The 18,283-nt window shown below is 51.4% G+C and overlaps 1 protein-coding gene across 3 annotated transcripts in view; it reads left to right on the top strand.

Annotated features, from left to right (window-relative positions):
• The window catches only part of grik4 (glutamate receptor, ionotropic, kainate 4), a 181,289-nt gene that overhangs the window by 151,632 nt on the left and 11,374 nt on the right, over positions 1 to 18,283 (top strand). For all 3 annotated transcript variants that reach the window (XM_041073539.2, XM_041073541.2, XM_029171198.3), the window contains 3 exons: positions 5,745 to 5,852; positions 11,793 to 11,996; positions 14,503 to 14,616. In XM_041073539.2, the coding sequence (XP_040929473.1) occupies positions 5,745 to 5,852; positions 11,793 to 11,996; positions 14,503 to 14,616 (426 nt within the window). The remainder of the gene's footprint in view (positions 1 to 5,744; positions 5,853 to 11,792; positions 11,997 to 14,502; positions 14,617 to 18,283) is intronic.

Here is an 18,283-nt window from a genome sequence, read left to right on the forward strand (position 1 = left end):
TGTGAAAAGAAAAGCCCCCGGTGTCCAATCCCGCCGTCAACAAAGGAGGTATACAGCAACGGCTACACAGGGACAAAGAATGGGATGGAAAACTGTTACTTGCCAGCAGGGGAAAAGAAAGAGCAGCGGTATGAAGTCGGCGACGCTTTGCCAGCGTGCAGAGCGGCTGCTGTATTTCACAGTTAAAGAAAATCTTCCCTGAAAAGTTGGAGAATATCTCTGAGGATCAGATCAAACGGCAAGAAAGTGTGTTGGAGAATAAACCTTCTGCTTCCTCAGGTTTCCTGTTTGTATTTACGGTATTTTATTTGTTCAACGTTCCCTTATTGTGTGAAGTCGGACGTTCATTCGCTCAAATCGTGCATTGAACACAGTTCGTCTTTTGCGCATTTGACAATGGAGGTTTAAGATGCTCGTTCCACATCGGGCCGTGGGTCATTTAGCCTGGATTCATCAACCAGGAAGCCCAATATTCGCTGTCTGTTTCTTAAACAGCCTCTCCACGCTCTCTTCGTTTTGTATGTTCAGTCCCCCCTTGAGTCGCAGCTTCTTTTATGTTGCTTCAATCTCTCCAGTGCATGCGATCATTTGATCATATTTCCTATCGTATCAGAGCATGATTCCTGTTAACATGTGGTGTTGTGTTGTAGACGACCACTATAAAAACGCACTCATAGTGTGAAGGCCACGTCCTTTTTAGACGCTCCCTTGCGGAGCGGCGGCGTCCGTTTATGAGCGTCTTCGTCTCCTGTTTATTGCCGGTGTTAAAAGTTAAACGTCCCGAGTGCTGACAACAGTCCTGAAGGTCAGAGGTCAGAATAGAAGCAAACCGTCTGCTTGTATTAGTTGTCATTGAACTACCTGGGTTCTATTCAGATTCTAAGGCTTTCTACCTCATCGCATCCAATGGCTTGTTTCTGTTAGACACAATCACGCAGTCAGTCATTTTCAGCAGGCATGTAACAGCGGAGGAGGCTGTCAGCTGCACGATATGCCTGTTGATGTAAGCGCATGGGACCGGAGAAGGGCATTGTTTACAAATCATATTAGTCGTCTTTTGACATGTGCTCCCTCGAGTCCTTGCCGTGTTCCTTTACTGAGATTCATTCATCTTGGAGGAAATCGTGCGCCGGCCGAAGCAAAGGTCTGATGCGGCCACATTGTGAGCACAAAGCCAATCACGGTGATTCATCAAACTCTATTAGACCGACTTAGCAAGTGAATGTAAAAATAATACATGATCAACCTGTTCAGAGTCCAGCCCCCCCTCCCCACACACACACACACACACCACCCTCCCCTCCCCGGGGCTGAATATCTGACTACATATTGAAATTCATCCTGGATTTGTGGAAGCAGAGACTCGCGTCAGTAGACTGCGCTCACCGGCATCATCTGCGTGTTTCTGGTTGTCTCCTTTGTTTGGTCTCTCGGAGACGTACAGCAGTCCCCTTCCCTCTTTTGTTTTTCTCAGTTTGCACTTTGCAGGCTGGAGATGGGGAATAGATCAAAAGCAGGATGGATGAGCTGTTTTGCAAGATCCTCCAGTCTTAACGGATTTCAAGGCTGGGTGAGACTGTGTATGCGTTGCTTGGCTGGGTGTGTGTGTGTGTGTGTGTGTGTGTGTGTGTGTGCGTGCGTGCGTGCGTGCGTGCGTGTGTGTGTGTGTATAATATGCATGTACATGCAAATTTATGTCTATGTGCCTGAGTGCCTCTGTGCCTGTGTGCCTGCAAGTCTGTTTTTATCTGCCTGCACACTGCACCCTTGAATTCCTACCAAGACGCCAGATATGATGTATCTGCAGATGCATTCAGACCTTATTTAGGGATTCTTATATTTGTCTTCTGGGTGCAAACAGGTTCGCGTTCACACTCTGAGCTGTCTGGCTTTGAAAGGGTCGACCGCTTGGAGCCCGTATCGTGTCCAGCAGCGAGTCAGGGATGCCGGGGTGCACAGGCCCAGCAGGGGGCCGGGACTTGTCGCAGCAGCCATTGTTTCCGCGCGTTCTACCGGGGACGCGGCCCTCGGAGAGAGCGGCGCTTTGAAGATCTGCTCAGACGGCGGAGAGACCTTCTCTTCAACCCAAAGCCTGTCCCTTCGCGGCGGCGAACAGGCGACGCCTTTGTTCGCTATAATGCCAAGCGGTGAATGTGCGGTTTTGCGCACGAATCATCACAATGGCAACGTGTGTGTTTGCTGAGATGTAACAAACCAGCGCACATCAAACTCTGGACTGTCAGGAAACAACTTGAAGGCGTAACTTTCTCTTTGCTGCTTAAGGCCCCTTGTGTCGGTCTGGGCCCATAACAGGCGCCGCCTGGTTAGTCCCAACCCTGCTGGTGAATGAGTCATTCAGTCCCACTGAGAGCGCGTGTGTCAGGAACCTCCTCCATCCCCGGGCGCCGCCCCTGCGCTCCTCGGCCTCGGCGTGAGTGGGCCGCGTGGCGTTACGCTTCATAATAGCAGCTGGTGCCGCTCTCGCATACGACGGCGCGGCCTCGCCGCGCGCTATTGGACACGGCACGTACCTGACAGGGAGACCAGCCAATCCCGGCGCTCTCATCTTTCCCCGGTGCTGTAATTCCAGGTTGCAGAATGAACCCTGGGTAATCCGTCACAGGGCACATCGTTCCACTTGTTGTCGCTCGCTCGTCCCTCCCCACGCTCTCTCACTCATTCTCCCTCTTGCATAAAGTCTCTCTCTCTCTCTCTCTCTCTCTCGGCCCGCTCGCTGTCTCCGTATGTTCAGGCTCCCTAGCTGGCTGCTCTTCATACTTTTTCATTGATTTTCTTTCCATTCGCCAGCCTCACTGCACCTACTCAGTAAGTGATTGACATTCCCCAGCATCTTTCTCATTTCTCTGTCTCTTCCTTCTGCTCCTCTCCTATTCCCCACTCTCTTATTATCCACTATTCCTCCTGCGCTCCCATCTTTCTCAGCAAAGTAAATAGTGCACAGTGCTCGCCTGTATTCGCTCGCAGCCCCCCCGCTTGCGCCGCGCGCTAGTCGTTCATTATAATAGCTGTGTAAATACCAAATTAATGACACTGCAAATTAGAATCATCACGTTCTGGCTATTCACACGACGCGTGGCTGCCGCTGTGGACGCACGATGGGGCCTCAGGTCGCGCCGGGTGTAGATGGAGGTTTAATGCGGAGCTCAGTGCTGTTTCTCCTCCTGATTAATGTGACGCTTGCCTTCATTTTAAAGTTTGCTCAACCTACAGTACAGAATGATTGCAAATGGTGCTTCAAGGGAAACGGCGTGAAGAATACTGATGCTCCTTCCCGGCTCCCGGATTAATGGCAAACTGTTCCACTCTGATTAATATTTCATCAGTGTAATTAGTTGTGTATCGGTGTCTCTCCCACTTTCAGCCACTCCGTTGTCATCGCCTCGTCCTACTTGTGCCACATAACGAGTAGCCCCTCGCTTTTATTGCGCAAATCAATAATAAAAAGTGTAATTCATTGCGCAAAGTCTTACGAAGAATAATTACAGCGTTAAAGGTTTTCAGTCCGCTTGATAAATGTCACCGTGTGTTTGCTCCCATGCGCGCGCTCCTGCTTTATTATTACTCCCGCTGATGTCGAAGTCTTCCTTCCTGTTTGCCGAAGTGACTCACGAACATCGCGGCTTCACTTCAGCCCCCCCTCCCCTCCGCCTCGGAGAGAGTTGACGGCGGGGCCACCAGAAGGGCCACTTCCTCCCCCGCCGGCATATGCTCCGTCTCCCTTCCTGCTCACAGCTCCCCCGTCTCCGCCGCCGCCTTCCCTGGCAGGACTCGCAGTGCCACCCCTTCCCATTACCCTCTCATTCACCCCCACGCTCGGGCCCCCGGTGACCCCTGCTGAGTTCAGCCAAGCCGCAGACCCCCGCCTCCCACCACCTCCACAGGCCCTGACAACTGATTGTGGCGGCTGATTGCCGAACACCATATTTCACAGCTCCCTTTCGGCCGTGTTCCCGTTCGCTCCCTCCTCTGTTTCTTGAGGCCATCAGCAGCACAGTGCGGCGCGTTGTGCAGGGTGGAGGGTGTGCGTCTGTGTGTGTGTGTGTGTGTGTGGGGGGGGGGGGGGGGGGGGTGCTGTAGTCTATTTGTGCGAGCAAGGTGCTGTTTCTCACAACAAGTACACCAGAGGAAATGGTATCCGCGATCTTTTTGATCATCCACTCTCAAAGGAAATCTTTGATTCTGGGAGCTCTCTGTTCCCCCTTTTTTTACATCTCGGCTCACAATCCATCATCAGTTTTAGGAGAGTGGTTAAACAGATTCCTAAAGCAGGCGCTGATCAATGTGAAGGAGTTAAAGTCTCTAGAGAACTTAAGCAATTTAGCCTGGAATCAGTCTGTGACCACGTCTGGAGAGCTTTGTTTACTGTAGATGGTTTATTAGGCGTCAAGGCTTAATTAGATGCTGTATTTTCCCATTTACCCCCGTGTGCGATATTCAAAACGGAAGGAGGAGAAATATTTGTAAAAGTCCTATTATTGCTTGAAGATCCAAGATTGCGAGGCAGCATTTACATAATGAAGCAGATTAATTGTGCGATCGGAGAAACCTGAGCTGAAAACAGGAACATGGTGGCAGCTCGGAAGTTAGACAGGAGATAAGTTGCATCAATGGACGTGCCACAAAAATTTGCATGTTATCTCGGACTTGATTTCTCTCGAGGTTATCTCCGGCGCTAACAGGTTCCCTTATTGCTCCATTCATTATTGACACTGAAATTGCGGGTTTCTGCATCAGCTGCATAAATGAAAGCAGGGCCTGTAAAACTACCGCGATAAGCAAAGGAAAAATGGTTTCGCTGTGGGTTCCGCCGCCGCCGCGTCACCGCCGTCTATCTCATAACTCTTAGCATGTAATCACCAGCAGAGATGTGTTGGAATTTTGAAGATATTCCAGATGAAAGATGGGGAATAAAGCGGAGCACAAGCGGGGGGGAGTTTTGTAGTCGGGGGGGGGAACGTCGAAGCTTGTCATGTCATAACCGAGAGAAACACTTTCTTACTTGACTTGCAGATTTTAATAAGCTCCGGGATTTCAGAATTTTCCCAACGATTAGAGGAGCTATGTAAATCCTTGAAGGTCAGAATGTAAAAGACCTAGGATTTGTTTTCCTGTCAGTCCCATTATGATAAAACGTCAGGGGGGAGAGGCGGAATAACATCAAGCAGCTTCGTATTGACAAAGTTGGCTCGGGTAGACGAATGCACGAACCAGGAAATGGCAGCGAGGCATTGAAGGCGGATGGGAGGGAAGACGGCGTGTGAGGTGGAGGTGTGAATCCCCACTTGTGCTGTAATGAGAGTGAGAGTGTGGCTCGGCGCCACAGGATTTGCCGGTAATTGGTTTAATGAATGCATTCTGTTTCCTCTGATTGAACACATGCCCTGTGTTTGCTTCTCGAGGAGCCACACGTGTTGCCTTTGTCTCCTCCCGCGGTCTCGCTAACTTTTCTATAACCGTCCGGCGCCGCGGTTCCGTCCTGCGCGATCCTTCGTCAAGGTCGCGCTGATTCTCTTTAAGGGAAGAGAAAAGGCAATCAAGCACAAATTGTTTCTGTTAGATCTTTTTTTTTTCCACCTGATGGACTCAGTGACTGATTTGTTTCCCTCTGCTCGTGTGTGTGTGCATGTGTGCGTGTGTGCGTGTGTGTGTGTGTGTGTGTGTGTGTGTGTGTGTGTGTGTGTGTGTGTGTGTGTGTGTGTGTGTGTGTGTGTGTGTGTGTGCAGATCGGCCTGTGGCACTCTGAAGATGGACTGTCCATGGAGAAAAAGCTTCCATCAATCAACGTGACGGACACCCTCTTCAACACGACCCTCACCATCACCACCATATTGGTAAGCGCCGCTGTACGCACACGCAGGCCACGCCGTTGTGCTAGCTCCGCGCCCACGCCGAGCCACACGTGGCTGACGTTCCGCGCGTTGACAGACAATTACCATATCAAAAACCCATTTTGTATTTTTCCCATCCAAGCCCGGTCCCCTTGGGATCACAGGAAGTGATGCTGCGCGATTGTTTTGCCCTGAGTACTTCAGATGGGGCTACATCACAGTGCATCAGCGGGAGCTAATAATTCACCGTGTCAGCCGTTCTCAGCCTCCGCTGTAAATATAGATCCTGGGAGCAGCACTCCTCGCTACCCTCTCCGTGCAACCCGTTACGAGGGAGGCAGCTCAACCCAAGAAAGCCAGGTGTCTTAAATCTGATCTAAATAAACAATCCGTGTCATATATTAGTGCACGATTTACATACCTGATAGAAGGCAGTATTTTATATTAAAGCCTGCTGTGGTGGCCTCCTCCAGCCTGACTGCACTCTCTAGGATCTCCGGTCCTTGTGCATGTCTCAGCATATTGAAAATGCTGCGAGGTGAGACAGTCTCTGCTCAAATGCTCTTCTTATCACAGTGGTAGGAGCAGCTGTTAAAGGATGGACAAGGTCTGGTTAAGGATATTTTGTTCGATTGCCCTCGTGGAGCAAACATGCCTACAGTAGAGCTTAATAAAAATCCAGCATGTGAAGTTACGATGAGCGATGCCACAGCGATACACAACTGTGTTGTCGCGATATATTCAGGCACCATCCATGTTTCTAACGGCGATTAATTGCTCATCCATTAATCACCTGCCTGTTTCTTAGCGGATGTGCTTCCAGATCAGCGCTGTGTGTTTGACTAGAGCTGTCACGTGATTTATATAAGCTAACGTGCTAACTATGGAGCATCGCCGGTGAAAACAAGTCCAGTGTAGCCTGCCTCGTGCCTACAACCAGCTGGGATCGGCTCTAACAGCCTCGCAACCCGTACGAGGACAGGTGTGGATGATAGAAGATGCCTGCGTTCAGCACCAGATGCCCACACAGCCACACGCTTGTCACTGGTCCAGCTCCTCCTCCACGCCGATGATCAGCCGATGAGGCACAAAGTAGCTCGTAAGCAGGGGCAATTGGCCCAGTGTGTTGTTCTGAGTGGCCGGCTTATCAGCCGCGAGCCGTGGGAACCAGGGAGGCGACGCGCTGCCATATTCTGCTGAGCAGAGTCTCATTGAGACTGATTGGGATTCAGATGGAGCGCTTCATGTCACACAGGACGGAGGTGTGTGTGTGTGTGTGTGTGTGTGTGTGTGTGTGCGTGCGTGCGTGCGTGCGTGCGTGCGTGTGCGTGTGCGTGTGCGTGTGCGCAAATGAGGGACTGTTTCCACAACAGACGGAGGGTGAGAACGAGAGAATTGGCTGAGTGCGGAGCTTTGATTTCACTTTGGAGATATAGAGTCCCTCCGCCAAACTTCAGAAGCCACCAAGGAGCAATTTTCCGCGCCTATCACAGCTCATTCATCACGGTGTGATTGCCGTGTCGCTGTTATCTCGCTCGAGCCGCAACTGCGAGCCTCTATGAGCACCCGCTACCTGTGGCGCCGGCCCGGGCGCCTGTGTGCGCTGGCGTCTGTGTTGTCGCCTACAGTATTTAGGCTCCGTCTGCACCGCTGACTGGCTCGCTTGGCCTTTGCGGCGCACTTTCATTACACCTGAGGATAGCCGTCAGGTTCCTGCTTGATTTCAACCAGCAGCTCCCGGGGAATAAAAAAAAATTGATTATCACTTTACTGCAGAGACACAAACTCTGTGTTTGTAATCATTTATTGAGTTTGTTGCAGGCACAGCTCAGCTGTTAGCAGTGAAATAATGTTTATATGCTCCGGAGCCGCTGATACTGTATAATAGAAAAACCCTTTCTTTGCTTCCCCTAAAATAAAAATTAATTCCTTTTCATTTTGTTGTGAAGTGTAGTTACTTGTCGAGCAGGAACAGGACAATAAGAGAATAATCGGGGTTCATTTCTTTATTTGCAGTCTGATGTGATTTGTACCTGTGGCATTTTTAGAGTTATAGTAGAACTCTTCCTCTTTTCAAGTGGCAGCGGCGTATTTTGCTCTCTAAGCGATGAGGGGACAGACTGTTTGAGGCGGCCCCTCAGCCAATTTATGATCCTGACAAAGCCATAACTCCCAAAGCTGCGGGAGTAAACTTTGCCAGAGAAACAGGAAACGATCCTCGTTGGCAGCAGGTGAAACCGAAATAAAGTAGATGGGCCAGGTCTTAGCGCTGGCTGTGACTCACTGCGCTGATACGGACCCGCGTCAGTGCAAGGTGAGATGGTGACATTTACAGACAGCGAGTACGAAGGCAAGCGCGGTTCCACAAACACCGAAAGGATGACTCACCGACCCGAGAGGCCCGGCGGCAGGGAGTGTTTCCAATGTGACAATAATGCTAAACAGTGCAAAAGTCGCACACGCTTTACCTTGAAAAGGAGGGGGAGAAAAAGTGAACATGACAGGGTGACCCGGCCACATGTCTGACACCAGAACCTTTGGAGTGAAAGTTCAGCAAAAGTAAAACCCCTCCTGCAAACTGCAGCTGAACATCATCCTCCGTGACCAGAGGGATTAAATCTGTAGTACGAATACAGCAGTGTGGGCTGATCCTGTATGAGCAGGAGCAGCCCCGAGGCCACACACACACACACACACACACACACACACACACACACACACACACACACACACACAATCTGTCCCCATTGTTCCAAACTTTCATAGTCTATTAAGCTCAAGTATTTTCTGTCGTCTATTTACAGTCAAGTACCAAAAGGAAAGAAAGCAACATGACCTGGCTCTTTTATACTGACCTCGTATTTACATGGATGTTGTCAGAGCTTCTGTGGCGCCTCTTCAAACAGCATTTCTAAACCCTGTGAGCGAATTGTATCTCGGTTACCGAGCTCTGGAGAGCAGCTTCTAAGGAGAAGAGGAGCGGTTGAGGAAAAGCGAGGAGGGATGTGTTAAGACATCTGGAACACCCTGAGGTTTTGAAAGGGGAAACTCCACGGCTGTGTATGAAGTTGACTGTGAACAACACCCACCAGTGCACCTGGTGCTCCGTGCGTGTGTGTGTGTGTGTGTGTGCGTGTGTGTGTGTGTGCGTGTGTGTGTGTGTGTGTGCGCGCGTGTGTGCGTGCGTGCGTGCGTGCGTGCGTGTGTGTGTGTGTGTGCGTGCGTGCGTGCGTGTGTGCGTGCGTGTGCGTGTGTGTGTGCGTGTGTGTTATCAGTCCGCCACCAGACTCATCACAGCCTCACAGAGAATAAGAGTCCGCTTTAAAAAGTCTGCATTTCTTCATAGCTTCAGCAAACTCATAACTTTGTTGCTGTTTTGCTATAGTGTGCAAACGGCGGCAGATGGAATACAGTACCCTGTGATGTCCTCACGGAAGACAGCGCTTTCATACCCCGGTAGAGACTTTGACACCTTCGTGGTGTTATTTTTACATGATTTTGTACGCCGCGGCTCCAGGAAGAAGCGATTCTTCCTCACGTTTTTTTTTTTTCCGTTAGTGACGACTTTTAGGACGAGAATAAGCTGCGGCTGATTTACAGTATACATTTGCGGGAGCGGTGCCGTTTGCCATGTCTGCAGCCCTGCATGGGCCCATCCTATGGTCGCTATTAGAGGGGGACAAATTGAATGTTGAGAAAAATGACAGAGAAAGAAAGAAACTTCATCTTGATAACAGTCAGACCCTCTCTGTGTTATTGATCGCTGCTGGTTTTTCACCTGTGTGACTGATGTTTGCTGTGTATCAGGTCAACACACAAGCAATATTTTCTGGCCTTACTGAGAGATTGACTCTCTAATGATGCGAGCTGCAGTATTTGTTGTGAATAAATACTAAAATAGTTTTTGCCGCCAAGTTGATTTATGGGTTCAGCATAATTAAGTGTTGTAGCGGGACACGCGTTACTAGCCGTCTACTTAAAAGGTGTGAGGAGCAGGTTGGCATGTTGCTTCATCTCTCCCCCGTCTCTCAGTCCAGCTTGTGTTATGTACAAAACGTCCATAAATCCCATGTAATAATGTTGCGGAAATTGGACGGGGAGCGGGAACGTGTGACTCCGGCGCTGGGAAAAAGCTTCAGCGGGCTGTGAGCTGTGAAATTAGCATTTATATTGTGTCTCGTTCGAGATGAAACATGAGCGAGCAGAGATGCCACGTCGGACCAGTCAAGTGACACGTGCAGCTGTTTTAGGGAGGTAATGAAGAGACGGACAGGTTTGCTTTGCTGGAGTGGTGCACGTGCAGCACACGTGGTTCCTCACTTGTTGAAAGCTTGTTCTGATTGAGGTTTTGTTTTCTCCTTTGACGGGACGGAGCTGGGACTTTTTACAATGGATTTACAGTCACAATCACAGCTGTCAAAGCCCCTGAAAGCCTTCAGTCTCTGGCAGCGTGAATTACCAAAGTAAATCATAGTTGTGTTTGTGTCTCAGTCGGCTACTGTGGGTCCCGATGCCCAAACCTCAACCACAGTGTCTTAATTGCAGACGCTGCACGTGTTTTGCCGACGGCGCCGTCTCCAGGCAAAAGGTGCCTCGTTCATTGTTACAGTAGAAATCACTCAATCATGTGTGTCCTCCAGCACAACTCACAGCTCTCATTTTGCTCCTGTATGACACTGGAGGCTATTGTCACTATGCAGCGTGTCTGTTTAATCGACCTACGAGCCCGGGCGTACCAATTGAATCGTCATGCAGACGGAAGGCGTCGATCACCGGCGCTTTATTCCCGCTCTTATCGCGGCGGAGCAGGAGGCTGTTGGCGCTACTGTCCAGTGATGCGGCGAGAACAAGGGGAGCGCCGTCCAAACGCGTCGCGTCAAAGTGATCCCCCCCACCCTCCATCTTTACAGGCAGAACCGAAAGGGTTGCCGTGGCAACGGGGCAAGTCGCCGCAACAGCTGCGCCGCGCCAAAGTTTACAAACGTTTCCAATTTCTGTGCGACTACTATTTTCGTGTCTCGCCGCTGTGAGGACAATCAATCACCGTTCAACCAGCCGCCGCGCAAATAAGAGTCTCCAGCTGCGGCGATGACAAAACAATTTCACTTCCATTCCACTCTTCGAAATATAGCAATGCCAGATTACCGCTTGTGCCTCGCCCTCCCAAAAGTGGAGCCCTTCAGGAGCTCCTGCGCATGGCGGCCGTGGTGAATCACACACGCTCCACTGTAAGCATTTCTATTAACACAAGCAGTCCACAAACGCACAGTTTACCAGAAAAGCAGCGGATAAACACCTTTTGACTTGTTAATCACTGTTATCTGATGTGGCGTCGCTGAAGTCGCTGAGTTTGAGCCGGAGCCACGCGCTGAGTGTTCGGCGAGAGCGGCAGTAAAACGGTGCGCGGTGCTGTCATTTTTATGATGTAGTGGCATTCGGGCACGGCGCTCTGACAGTCGCATTATTTGAAAAATGGTTCAATAAGGATGGCTCCAAAATGCATTATTGCAGGACTCTTTACATCCTCCTGCAACATCAACTAAATCACAGGACAAGACGTAAATAAACAGGCGGCTGAACAGGGAGACGGCTCTCCAGCAGACGGGCTGTAAATAGGTGGTTTATGTTGGCGTGCGTGAGTGTGCGTTGCTTTGTTTTTGCCGGATTGAACCGATTAGCAGGTTCCTGTCTCCTCCTGACTTCAGCTCCTGTCTCTTTTCAAATCTATAAATCTCACTTTGCTCTGAAGGCCGTAAACCTCCTGTGAACTATGGCTTTAAAAAGACGTACGGGGCTCTTCCACTGCCTTCAGTGGCCTCAGCTACAGTATTAAGTGCTACACTGTTCAGCCTGGATGAATATGAAGACATTTGTTTGTTTAATTATGAGAACCGAAGCTCTGAATTAACTGAACCAACGTCGACGGCCGCGTGTGCTTTCCAGGAGAACCCGTACGTGATGCTGCGGCAGAACCACCAGGAGCTGGAGGGCAACGACCGCTACGAAGGCTTCTGCGTGGACATGCTGAAGGAGCTGGCCGACATCCTCAAGTTCAAGTATCGCATCCGGCTGGTGGGGGACGGACTCTACGGGGTCCCTGGAGCCAACGGGACGTGGAGCGGCATGGTGGGCGAGCTCATCTCCAGGGTAGGTCCGCACGGGGGATTAAGGCAGCGCATCTGTTGTACTCGGAGGCGTAGGTCGCTCGTGCACACCTGTGCGTTGAGCCGCTTTCCTTCGTGTCGTACCTCGGCCTCTTTGAGCTTTAAGCTGTTCCAACCCGCCCTCAGCCCGTTGGTGGCTTGTTCCCTGTCGGCTCCTTTCCTTAAGCCTTCTGAAGTGACCTTAACTTTACTCCTGAATCAGTCTTAGACTTTTTTTGTAGCTTTTAACAGACAGATAAGGTTATATAAGGAAGCTGAGTGTGGGGGAAGTACTGAAACAGACATTTAAAAAGTGTGGCGGAAGGCCAGAGTGGGGAAGACGGAGTACGGGAGCGTCGAGCAGATCTTTAGAGGTGATCTGTCTTAATTCTGCAGGCTAATGAAGGGCAAAGCCATTAAGTATGTAATACAAGGAGTGTCTGCTCTTGTTATTGTCACCGGCTGCCATCGTCCCCCCGCATGTTGCCTCTGGAAGGCTGACCCTCAGAAAGGCCATGGCTGCAGTCGACATTTGTCTCTGACAGCAGCGGGGACGGGGGGGGGGGGGGGGGGGGGGGGGAGGCGACCCGGAGCCGAGACGATGCTTGGGAGGGATTTGTCACGGGACGGGGGCGATCGCTCCGCGGCAGACAGGAAGGTCTAAGCTTGTGTGTTTAAAGCCTGGGAAACAAGCGGAAAGACGAGGTGACGTAAAAGAAGGCAATGGAGGAGACGAGGTTGCACGGATATAAAACCTGGAGTTTATAGCGGCGGAGGAGGACAGCCCGGGCTTATTCCACTCAGCAGGGACCCGTGTCCCCGTCAGAGCCGCTGGGAATGGACAGTATTTCACTGAAGTGGGGAGCTTTGTTTGATGGGTGTCAGACAGCCTGCGCTAGCTGTGAGTCAGCCCAGAATGAGGCCGGGCCACAGTTTAAGCACATGTCCTGGTGTCTCAAGCCACAGGGTTTCACTAGAGCAGGGGGACAGCACAGCAGCACCAAGTCGAATGCTAAACGGACCAGTTTGTGGGGGGTTGTGTCCTGTCGTGATGGACAGTTTTGCTTGTTCAGGAAGATTAAACAAAAATACTATAGTCCTCTTTATGGTCAGCCTCAGGTTTGTCTCAGCAAAAAAAGAAATGCATTGAAGAAAAGTAAAAGTGCAGCCAGGAGACGAGTGGCAGCTCTGCCCAGTCCAGCGGGTGGGAGGAAGAGGAGGAAACCCAGTAACCGCGGATAAAGGGGAATGTTCCGTTCATCCCCACATTCAGAAGTCTCATTGTGTCCCTTTTTATTGGGTTACCATTGTGTTTGAAGGCAACTGGAAACAGGCATGATGTAATATGGAACATCCAGCTTGTCATTGTACGCTTCCAGTTGCACTGAAAGGCAGAACAGCGGGAACGCCGAGGAATCCGGTAATCAATTTTAATACGCTATTGTCGCGTTAATATTTCATCTTCTGTTACGGCTGCGTTCCTTTTTTAAAGGATCGGCCGCTGCCTTTGTTGAAAAGCGCCCGGGTGCTCGTTCCGTGCCGGCAGAAGGAGGCCGGTGATGGAGGGTCAGGGCCTGCGGGACACGCTGGGCGCAGGGTTCGAGGGGTGGAGGTTTTAGCCGTGGCGCTAATTGAAGCGCACGCAGCGTGAGATAAAGGCTTTTAGATGTCTTCTACTCTGCATTGTCGGTTCTAAAGGTTGGAACAATTATATGTGCATTGTGGATTTTGAGTGACATCTGCAGTGCTGCAGCAGAGCTCCTCTCTCTCCACAGTCCCCATCCTTTCTCTCCCCCATTCTTTCTCCCCTCTATCTTCTCTCTCCTATCCTTTCTCTCCTCCATCCTCTCCCTCATCTTGTCTCCCCTCCATCTCTATCTCCACCATCCTCTCTCCCCACTTTCCTCTCTCCCCCATTCTTTCTCCCCTATATCCTCTCTCTCCACAGTCCTCTCTCCCCCATCCTTTCTCTCCCCCATCCTTTTTCTCCCCCATTCTTTCTCCCCTCTGTCCTCTCTCCCCATCATCTTCTTTCTCCTCCATCCTCTCCCTCATCTTGTCTCCCCTCCATCCTCTATCTCCACCACCCTCTCTCCCCTCCACCCTCTCTCCCCTTCCTTCTCCAGCTTCCCAATCCTCTTACCACTCGTGCAGCAGACAAAGAGCAATGCGTTGCTGCTTTCGCTCCTCGCTCCTCAGGGAGATGAAAAAAATCCCTTGCAGTTGCACTTTGCTGGCCAGTATTATTAGCAGGGAGCCGTCCAGCATTCGGCGTACATTGACCATTTCTCCTTTGTGCGTGTGTGTGTTGCCAGGCTCTGCTTTGTCAAGTGATTTGTCCCGACAGTGCTCCCTCCGCACACATGCACAGACGCTGACCCTCACCACAGCGCGCGCTCTCGCTCCATCAATCCCGCCTTGTTTCCGTCTCACTTACACAAGCATATGCGCGATCCTCCCTCCGAGTGTGTTGACATTGTGTGTGGCGCTGTTTGCCCTCTGTGCCGCAGAAAGCTGACCTGGCGGTCGCCGGCCTCACCATCACCGCGGAGCGCGAGAAAGTCATCGACTTCTCCAAGCCGTTCATGACCCTCGGCATCAGCATCATGTACCGCGTCCACCTGGTGAGTTTTGCGCACTGCACACACACATGAACGTCGGGCCGTCGGAGGAGAGCCTCTCCGCTGCTCTCCAGAGACTCTTCATCTCTTCATCTGTCTAAATCCTTGCACAAACTCTCCTCCTGCGCCTGGTATCGCCTCCTCCACCTCCCAGCGCCTCCGCTTTCCCATCACCGCTGGATTTCCGTGGCTGTAGCTTTTCCCTTCCGCCAACATTTAGCTCCGCTCTCTCGCTCCTTTATCTTCCCAACATCCTCTTCCCTCTCCCCGGAGTCTCAACTGCTTAACAGCATCCACTTCTTTTCGCTTCTCCCTTTCGTCCGTCCATTCCCACCTTCTGCCGCCGCGGCCACTTCTCTCACCTGCACCAGATGGTGTGTTGCTTTTTTTTTGTTGCTTCCTGATGAATGTAGCGGTTTCACAGTTGTTTTCCGCTTGCCCTCTGACTGGGTTTGGCAGACTTATTCACACAAGCAACACCCCGCAAGCTCCGCAGAGAGCCAAGGCCCGGCACCGGCAGTGCAGGTGGAAATGCAGAGTCGGTGGTCCATTAATCACCAGCCCCAGAACCCAACGGGGCACAGTGGGACCAACCGCGGCACCGGTCACCGTGTTTGGGCGCGTGCACCAGCTAGCATTAGCGTTGTTTCCCACAGGGGTGTTTACTCACACGCCTTTCCTTTTGGAGCGTCCCTCTTTCTCACCTCGCCGTCGTCTGAGCGCGGCGCTAATAGGTGCAGCAGCGAGGGACTCGACTGAGCGCCGAACAGTTGGGGAGAGTCAATCGATGCTCACAGCAGGGGGCCGTGTTAAATGGGCTGCCGGGTAGCGTATGTGCTCCGAAGTGGGAGGCGGCGCGAGGGCGCGATACGGAGCCGACGCGCCTCAGGGCCGACACCACAAGTTGAATTAGCTCAGACTTGACATAGCTGATACCGAATTTATGGGTAAGAGGTCAATGAGAGAGAAATGAAGAAGGCATTTATTAAGATAAGGTGTGAAGCACTGGAAAAGAGAGCTAGGGAGGAGAAAGTTACAAAATATTGAAATTGAAGACAGGTGTCCCCTCTCTCTCTCTCTCTCTCTCTCTCTCTCTCTCTCTCTCTCTCTGTCTCTCTCTCTCTCTCTCTCCCTCTCTCTCTCTCTCATTTTCGCATACTGCTCATTTTGCTCCCGCTTCGCCCCTTGGCATTTTCTCAGATCTGACTCACAACGGTCCCTCAGCATGGCTCTAAAACTCGATATGCGAATTTCTGTGACTGCACTAGTTTAGTTCTAATCCACTGGCTATCGATCTGAGCCGCGGTGATTTCTACAAGGGTGTTTGCTGCTTATTTCAAACTTTAAATGGAAATTTTAATCTGATCAATGAGAACGCTGAATGCAGTGAATACAAGCACCTTCTGGTTATTAATTACCCTCAGATTCACTGTTTAGTGTCTATTTCTCCACTCCACTAGTACGTCTCATTCCCACACGCATTGTTTTTCTGTTTTTGGAGTAGTAATTAATTTTATTTGATTTATTGTGCTGCTCATTTACTTTCTGAGCCAAACTAAACAGACAATGCTTCTTCCCAATAACAGCGATACAATAAAAGGAAACATCCTGTACAGGCCCAGTTATTAATTTACTGCCTTTAAGCCTAATTCAAAACAGGCATTGATTTGATTCAGTGGCAACAAGTTGCCTGGACTTCTACTTCATCACATCAACATTTAACATAGCACCATATTTAATTACCTGTCACGCGATGTTACTACTGTTTGTCGTTCCGCTGCACAAAATCACTGTTGCTCCCGTCAGCTTCTTGTGTTGGATGATTTCCCAGAAAATCACGGCGACGCACGAGTCGCCTCTCGCTGCCGGGGGCTTTGCCAGCGCTCTTTCCTGTCTTGTGCCTGTTCGAGGCGTCCTGCAGGAATCGCGTAGCCGGGGAACACTGGGCTCTGCTCGGCAGCTGTCAGGAGAAAAAAAAAGGCATGAGGTGTAATCAAATTGCAAGCACTATTGAAACCTACAAGGTAATGTATGTGTAAGTGAGAGGAAGACACAGAGCTGCTTAATTAGATATAAGAGGTAATTAGGGGTGTGTGGAAGCCGTGCGGGGCTCAGGAGCTGCAGCCGCCACCACGTGTACGCACAAGGACGAAGTCAACGCAGACGTTAAGGCAAACAAGCCGGCGAGTTCACGAGGACGCGGCGTGCAGCGCGCAGCCCCCGTGACCTCCACCCAATCAAAGCGCTCCCTGCAGCTCACAGCATCTGCTCCGACGCAATTAGAAACGCGCGCGTTATCCAAGAGGCCGAGGACGACGGCACAGAGAGGGAGTCTTTCTCGAGGAAGAGGAACAAAAGGCAACATAAAAGGGAATGAGGGGGAAACAGGTAGAGAGGAGCTCGCAGTCGAGAGCCGGAGTTGAAATGACAATAGGAGATCTCCTGTAGCGCGTTGGTATTCGGGCGGGAAACCTCGGGGGGGGGGCAGCGGTGTGGAGTGAATACCAAGAGGCAGGATGACTGGGTGGAATCCTTGACTGAACAACGCACCGGCTCCCTCAGCCGCCCTGCTGGCGCGCAGGCAATCCCCCCCGAGAGAGGCGGAGCGAGGGAGGGGCGAGGGAGCGAGGAGGGGGACAGCGGGAAGGGAGCAAGGACAGAACAAGGTAAGATGAATGGGCTTTTTCAACCGCGTTGAGAGCGTGAGGGAGCGGTTCCGGTCGCTCCGATGTTCCCGCGAAGCAGGTAGTAAAGGGGGCGTCGCCCTGTTGATGGGTTCCAGAGGCTGTTGATTGCAGCTGTTCTCCTTTTGGGTTCCAGCTGCCTAAAGTGATGGTGTAGAGTCCAGTACGGTTCCTCCAAGCGCGTTCGGCTCCGCTGCTTCCCGTCGGCCCGGACGCGTGCTCTATCTACGATGACTGACAGCTGCTGACAGGCCTGAACCGCCGGACCCGCACGCGGAGGCGGGGCCAACATGAGCTCCCTGGTTTCAATCGTCCCACCAGCGCTCGCACTGTATTGTATCTGTGGCTTTAGCTGCAAAACAATGAATCCGCTGCCAGAAAATCAAACCTGAAGCCGCCCGACAGGCACTAAACGTTGCATCGCAGCCGCTCCACACCTCGGTAACTACCCTCGTGATCTCTGTTCTCCAAAGGGAGCTTTGCTGAGCTGCTTTTTATTCCGGGCCTCGGCTTCACAGGAGCGAAACAACGACTTTATGGGATATTTTGACACATTAGAAACACGCGCACAGGTACAGTAAGATGCATTTAATGCATTTAATCCCGTTTAACCTGCCCGTGTGCTCATTAGTGTGTCTGCAGCAGCCCCGGCGTGGATAATTCCTCCTCCAACCCCTGAAAACAGAACTTTTAATAACACACCCGTTTCCCGCGCCGCAGCGCGACTCCCGCTGTTGTGATCTTCACCCCCACCACCCCCCACCCCCCCACCCCACCCGTCTTGTCTTGTGATCTGCTCCGTCGGCATCATCCCTTCTCCGCCATCTGGTTGCATGGGAGTCTGGCACCTCTGCAGCTCTCTTCATCTTAATAATAGCACCTTGGTGGGAGCTTAGGGTGTGGACGAGCGAGCAGTTAGCAAAGCGCTGCTTCAGCATGCGCCAAACTGGACCAGCAAACAGGAGGCCTCATGTCAGCACATATTG

Source organism: Betta splendens, chromosome 13 (assembly GCF_900634795.4).
Source record: "Betta splendens chromosome 13, fBetSpl5.4, whole genome shotgun sequence".
Lineage (NCBI taxonomy): Eukaryota > Metazoa > Chordata > Actinopteri > Anabantiformes > Osphronemidae > Betta > Betta splendens.